At 29.8% G+C, this 7,795-nt stretch overlaps 1 protein-coding gene across 1 annotated transcript in view; it reads left to right on the top strand.

Annotated features, from left to right (window-relative positions):
• The first annotated feature begins 1,312 nt into the window (after positions 1-1,312).
• The window catches only part of LOC111686579 (probable serine/threonine-protein kinase tsuA), a 53,800-nt gene continuing 47,317 nt past the window's right edge, over positions 1,313-7,795 (top strand). Inside the window, exon 1 of the mRNA XM_046954648.1 lies at positions 1,313-1,753. Coding sequence (XP_046810604.1) covers positions 1,724-1,753 — 30 coding nt within the window. The 5' untranslated portion in view covers positions 1,313-1,723. The remainder of the gene's footprint in view (positions 1,754-7,795) is intronic.

The raw sequence follows: 7,795 nt of genomic DNA, 5'->3' as shown, positions 1-7,795 counted from the left end.
GAAAAAGAAATGGTTAATATTTCCTTCTCTCACACGCAAAATTCAAAAGTTTTCCAAAAAAAGTTTCTCTATGTGAACTGGCACTTACAGCTGGTTCACACTAGGAAACTTTTTTGGGAAACTTTTGATTTTTGTGTGTGGGAGAAAGAGAAAGCAATATCAACCATTTCTTTCTCTCACACACAAAATTAAAAGTTTCTTAACAAAAGTTTTCTAGTGTGAGCCAGATCTTATATTATTGGCATGTTGCTGTATGACAAAAATTGCCAGATCTTATTTAAGATACAGATGCATAAAATTCGCACATCTGACAAAAAACTATATAGACAACTATCTAGCAATGAGGAATGTAACGTGTTTACATGATTGTTAGATCTCTGACAAAATTATTGTTTTGCAATTTACTGACAATACTTTATCTTAAAACTTTGCAAGACAAACATTTTATATTCACACAATTGTTACACGTTTTCTGAACATTTTTTCTGCCGATGTTGGAAGATTTGACAACCGTGTATATCTAGCTTTAGATGTCTGGCAATATTATCGTTTTACAATATACTGGCAGTGATTTTACCTTACAACGTTGTAACCAACAAATTGCGAGTTAAAAAGGTTATTAGACATTTTTTGCCAACGTTGTAAGATCTGACAACAGTATATACATAGTTTTATACACAGCATGATTCAATAGCAATAATATCCAATATTCAGACGAAGTAGTCAGGCTCATCACATACATCCATATGTAATTAAATAATATTATGTAAATAGTTTAAGTAAAATTAGGATAATTTTTAACGCTTCAAAAACATTAAATCTGGCAACACCTTTATAACTGTGTTCGCTTTAGTGGCTTCATATAATCTTTTATGTTGTTTGGTTTGTTTGATTGTCAGTTTGGTTGTTTACCATGGTTTGAAGCTTAGTTAGTCCGTTGGTTAGATTTGTTTGTATTAACCTGGCTAGTTTGGATAAATTGGCTCTCTCTCTATCTCTCTTTAGTGTATATTCTCTACTAAATACATGTATGTAGATGTGAATGTTTTATAAATGTGTGAATTTTTATTTTGAATTTTATTTATTTTTTTCATTTTCAACTCTCAGTATTAGTTGTACTTATTGTTTATTTTCAAAAAAAAAAAATATATAAGTAACAGTTTTGTTGTTGTTGTTTGTTGATGTACAAGTATTTATTTATTACTGTTGTTGTTGTTGCTTTGTTGGTTGGCTAAATTTATTTATATTTATTGTTGTTGTAGTTGTTTTTTTGTATTACTTAAGCTTATTTGAGTTTAAGCCTTTAGTTGCCCAGTATTCAGTTGCGAATTTCATACAAAACGAAACGGTTGTTCAAAACAAAAAAAAAATACACAAAAAAGCAAAAAATTCTCAAAATTAAAAAAATGCCTAAAATTTGTTATTTATATAGTATTTAGTTAAAAGACCACAACAATTTTTGTTTCAACCATGAATAAGTGCTAAATTAAATTAAACACAAAATTTTAAAATTATATCTATTTAGAGAATAATTGCCGAAAAAAATTCCTTAAATGAAAGTACAAAAATTAAATAATTTTATTTCCACCAAATCTTAGTCGACTTAAGTCTCTTGAAATCAAATTTCGAGAGTTAATTATTTAGTTGCTTAATACAAGAAAATTTTAAAATACTAAATTTAAGGAAGATATTTTTATAACAATAAAAAAACAACAACAGCAACATGTTAAATATGCGCAATCAACTTGACAAGGTAAGTAATTGACAGTTCAATTTTAATATGTCCGTCCATCGCTCATCAAAGTGGGCGAATTTGCACAAAACATAGAAATAAATCTCAAGTTTCTAAATTATTAAAAAAAACTCCTTTTACTTCGAAAAGAAGCGGCAAGTTCAAAACTTAAACTCAACCACACTTTCTTAGGATTCATGCGATATTAAGAAAAAAATTTCAAAATTTTCCAAATTTACCCACTGTGCGCCAGTTGATTGGCTTGCTACAACCATATCAAGTGTTTGATACCGGTTGCAATACACATTTTTTTTCTTTCCAACTTCTGTTTACATTTTTTTTAAATGTATATACTGTTATTGCCACAAATTGTATTTGCAACAACTAACAAATCTCTTGACTTTCCATAAACAAACCCCACACCCCTTCACTGATTTCATTTATGATGCTAACAAAAAGTGAAAATTTTTTTGATAACTTTTATTATTTGTTTATTTTTCCTTATTTGTTTATATGAAATCTTTTCTTTATTTCTTTCTTTTTTTTTTTTGGTTTAAACCAATAATAAAATTTCCAAATATGGTTTATTACGAAGACGAGTGTTAATATTTTAAATAAATATGATAACATTCTCTGTTGCCAAATTAGATGAAGTAAATTTGAAACTATTATAAAATTATTATGTAAAATTTGTTTTAAATCAAAATCATTGCAAAAAATCAGTAATATTCCGTATTAGAGAAAACATTAAAACATGCATACACATGTAACTTTTATAATTAGAAAGTGTAGTGTTATACATATATATCGTTACATATTGATAACTGTTATAATATGTTATGGATAAAAACAGTACAATAACCTTAAATTATGCACTATGGGCGCTGTAAAACGATAAAGTCATTTACGTTAGGATAGGAGAATATATAATATAACAACTCCTATGAAAAACACCTAACCCCTAACCTGACCTGTTATGTGTTCGATCTGATGGAAAACTCTTCTAATTACAAGAAATACTTATATAGTGTTTGCTGAATATATTATCATCCGATATCCATAAACTCTGTTTTTTGGACATAATACCTAAGAATTTTCCAATCGGTATTCGCGAGGAAAGTTATATCCACAATGATATTACTAGCAAGATATCAGGATCTAATATTGTTCAAAGTCTAACATTGACAAGTTTTATAAGGCAATGTTGAGGTGAGTTAAAATTTATCTCTGAAACATGTCTTATCTATATGATATGAATCAGGGTTGGTATAGTTGTTATAATTGAACCATTTTTGGGTCATTTCGTCTTTAAAAGTACAATGGTAGAACAATGAGAGTTAAAAGAACAACAGACTTCCGTTAAATTTTGGAAGAGGATATTGTAAAGAATCTGGGAGGAGATTATAACCAAACAACATTAAACAAATATATAATAGCTTTTTATACCCTACACCACTTCAGTGGGGAGGGTATTTTGAGTTTGTGCTGATGTTTGTAATGCACAATAATATTGGTCCTATGCCCACCTTAAAGTATACCAATCGGCTCAGAATCATTTTCTGAGTCGATTTAGCTAAGTCCGTCGGTCTGTCCGTCCATGTAATCAAACTACAGGCCGAAATTTTGAAGATAATTGAATGAAATTTGGTACATGAAATTCTATTGTCCCAAGGACGAACCTTATTGGAAATAGTTAATATCGGTCCATTATTTCACCTAGCCCCCATACAACTGTACCCCCGAATAGGGCTTGTAAACATTGTAATCAAACTAAAGGTCGCAATTTTGGAGATAATTCAATGAAATTTTGCACATGATATTTTATTATACCGTAGACGAAGTCCATTATTTCACCTAGGCCCCATAGAACTGAACCCGCCAAATAGGGCTTTTAAAAAACCAAAGTGCAAAACCAAGTTCTATACTTATCTGAGGCAAGGTACAATTCAACTTAAATGCTTTATTATGAAAACTAAATCACATTTCATTCGTATACAGGTGTAGGGTATTATATGGTCGGTCTCGCCCGACTATAACTTCCTTTATGTTTTTTCTTTGCGTTAGTTAGTCTTTTGACTAGTATATACTTATACGATTTTAATGACTAAACAATACACTAATCTTCTATCCCCTAGTCCATAGAGAGACAATATGCTGTCTATTGTCCGATAGGAGTATCTGTTTATATTTCCATGTATATTGATTGTTTAGTTTGCAAATGAGTTTTAGTTGCAAAATTTCATATCATAGTAAATCATACTTGTAAATTTCTGTTTTGTAGACCAGCATTGATCGTGTAGTCTACACTTAATCCTAAGCAGATCGTTTGAGATTATTTTATGTATATATACTACGATGTTTATCTTACATATTAGACTTCGAAAGCTTGGACAATATCTATAAAGTTTACTGAACAGTAATTTTTAGTTCAAAATATTTTTCATCAGACATAGTCGATGGAATACCATGATTACTATTCAAAATGATTAAAATCGGTCCATTATTTTATTTTTGATTTTTGCAACATCCTAAAAAATTGGTCCTACACCAACCTTAAATTATACCCACTGACATAGAATCACTTTCTGAGTCCAATTAGCTATGTTTACCCTGCCCTGTGCGCATGCTACAGGTCGCAATTTTAACGATAATTTGATGAAACTTGGCGCATACTCCTTAATCACAAAACTCACTTCGACAATTTTGTCAGAATACGTTCACGTTGAATAGTTGGCAAATCAGATAGATCACAAAAGTATGATCGAATCGTTTCAAGGGCCTGGTAATTTTTTCCTCCTCCTCTTCGTTTTGACAGCTCTTTGTATGGAATACCAATGCGTCTTGCATACATTTCTCGAATAACCAGTAAGAACTGATAACAGAGCACTTAGATGAAATCTGCTATGTTTTAATATATAAGGAACCTTATTAGGCCATAGCAACCTAGCAATCGAGCAAGTATGCTTCTAAGAATATCGGTCTTGAGATGACCGTCTTGTATTTGTTTCTTAAAGGAAGCTAGAGGAACGCAAAAAATTGCCCATTTTCAAAATTCTTCAATGAAGATACCACCACCGACCATCTTTGTTATTTTAGAATCATATGTATGCACATTAAGGCCAATAACGTTTATAGGAATTGATTCATCATGATCAGAGATTATACTATACCACGAAATTGTTCGTTATATACGGCTCCGGAAAGCAGTACATAACGGCATTGAGTAGATTTGGGAGCAGATCTACAATTTTTGTATGACCACTGAAACCAAAGATCCATCTACTTGTGATAATTAAGGGCACTTCACACGATCACACTTTACATGTAATGGTTTCATTACATATTGAGTTTAAACGATTCCATCCGTACTCTTCTACACAAAATTTTGACAGATCATATTACTTGTGTGATCGTGTAAGGTGGGCTTTAATCTGGCTACATTATTCATTGCGAATTGTTTGGCAAAAAGATCCACAGGAAGCCAGTTCAATAGGTGTAGTCCTGAGAACACCGATTGTCTTATAAATTTTGTGAGAATGTTCTTGTTTGATAATTGGTCAAGTGCATACCACCAGACAATAACACCATACATCATTATCGTCTTAATCACCCCGCTTTAGTTTTAGTTTTAACAAATAGTGAGGTTTTGAAAAAGGTCTAGGAACAAGATGATTTTCATTCGGACCTCCAATAAGACTAGTCCTCAAGATCTTTTAATTAGGTCTTTCAAAAGACAGTGAAGCTGACATGACCAGTTTGAATTAGAATTTAATAACATTTATATATTTTTGTGGGTCTAAGTCCACTATTTTGATATAGCTATGTAAATAAGATTGTGATTATGTTTGACCCTGCTCGTATGCCAATTACACCTTCCATCAAGGTGAAATCGACAGGGTAACAACAAGTGAATTTTATATAACCAAAGCATCACTTGCGATTTGCTGTTGAAATCTGTAATACGACTTAAAATTCAAATACAACTTAAAATTCAAAAATTTTACCATAAGTAATTAACTTTAATTTGTTTTAGTCCTACAAACACCATACATTGTAATGCATGTTTAAATATGTAATTTTTTCCCCACATGTCACATAAAGTTAAAATGCTTTTAAAAGTTAATTCTAAAACATCATACGATAGAACTTTTAATTGTAATTCTAATATATTACAACTGATACTCGTAATTAACAATAATATAATAATTGCATTGCTATTTTAATTGTATTTATAGTCATATTTAAATTAAATACCAAACTGATTTAATTATATGCAAAGTATTTGAGTTCAACATTGTTGATGTAAATATATACTTATAATCTTTCAATTACCCAGCAAAACTAAAGGTTTTCTATCAAAATAATTTGAAACTACTACTCAAGTGTCAAAGGATTGTTAATGTAAAATTAATTTGTTAATTTGAAAATGATTTCTAAAGAAATTTTTATACCCTACACCACTATAGTGGGGAGGGTATTATACGTTTGTGCTGATGTTTGTAACATACAAAAATATTGGTCCAATACCCACCTTAAAGTATACCGATCGATTCAGAATCATTTTTTGAGTCGATTAAGACATGTCCGTCCGTCTGTCCGGCTGGCTGGCTGTCCATGTAAACCTTGTGCGCAAGGTACAGGCCGCAATTTTCAAGATAATTTGATGAAATTTGGACCAAGCATTGGACAAGGACGAAGCCTATTGAAAATGGTTGAAATCGGTCTATTATTTCACCTAGCCCCCATACAACCGTACCTCCCGATTTGAACTTTTTATGCTATAATTACGTCAAATATTCTGCTATCTCTGAAAAAATTGGCACAAATATGTTTTATATAAGTATAAATGATACTGCAGATTTTCGTAAGGATCGGCCTATATTTGACCCTAGCCCCCATACAAACCCCTCTTCAAAAAATGACTTAAACGTCTAAAATTGACTTGTAACCATTTGTATCGCAATGAAACTCAACAAAACTAACTGTTATTTAGAAATATATCCTTTTCCCAAATTTACCGAGGATCGGCCCATATTTGACCTATATAAAGCCTCATTTAGAAATTTTAGTTTTTTATCAATAAATGGCTTAAATATTTTGTAATTATGGTAATATTCAACATAAAAGTTTCTTTACAAAAAATAAAAATTTTATAAAAGTAAAAATTGTAAAAATATACTCATGGTGTAGGGTATCATATGGTCGGCCATGCCCGACTATACTTTCCTACTTGTTTAATAAGAAATTGTGAAAACCTTTCAAAGAAATATTTTTCTGAAAGGAAAATAGCTACAATTATAAAACGTTTGATCTGCAGTTATTGAATACTTTGATCTGCAAATATATATGAAGTATATACACGTGATATGAGAAAATAAAACTGTACAAAATAATTTAAAAGTCCATTTCAATATTTAAATTCAATAATTTAATTATACATTACAATATACCTATTCCGGTATCATTAAGTTTTATTAAATACATATATATGTAAGTATAATCTAAATATTACCGGAAAATAATATTAAAAACTATAAAAGTTAACATAGAAATAAATTTTTAATTAACAAACTTGTATGCAAAATAATTAAAGTATTAAATCCAAATACAAACCACGAGCAACAACAACTCATAATAAACACTATTAAACTGTTATAAATTATATGATTGTTATATAGCCATTTATATGGACAATGTTTTCGATACAAACATAGCTAATTTTATGGAGTATATATTTAATCAGGGATGGAATAATGATATATTTTAAATGATAATGCAATTTTAAAAACAATAAAACTTTTCAATGAATCGTTTTTTTAATGAAACTTTTCGACAGGAGATACTTCTATGGGAATAATGATTACACAAAGTATTTCATTTTCTAGTCAATTACAATTACTTGTAATTAAAATTTTTCTAATTACAATTACTCGTTATTTGTAATTGACCAATAACCTATTACAATTACTTGTAACTGTAATTAAATAATTTACCAATTACAATTCTAAATAATTGTAATAAAGGTTTTACTTATTATAAATTACATGTAATTGTATATTTTTC

This window comes from Lucilia cuprina, chromosome 6 (assembly GCF_022045245.1).
Source record: "Lucilia cuprina isolate Lc7/37 chromosome 6, ASM2204524v1, whole genome shotgun sequence".
Lineage (NCBI taxonomy): Eukaryota > Metazoa > Arthropoda > Insecta > Diptera > Calliphoridae > Lucilia > Lucilia cuprina.
The sequence above is the reverse complement of the archived record's forward strand: the minus strand, read 5'-3'. Positions and strand labels throughout refer to the sequence as shown.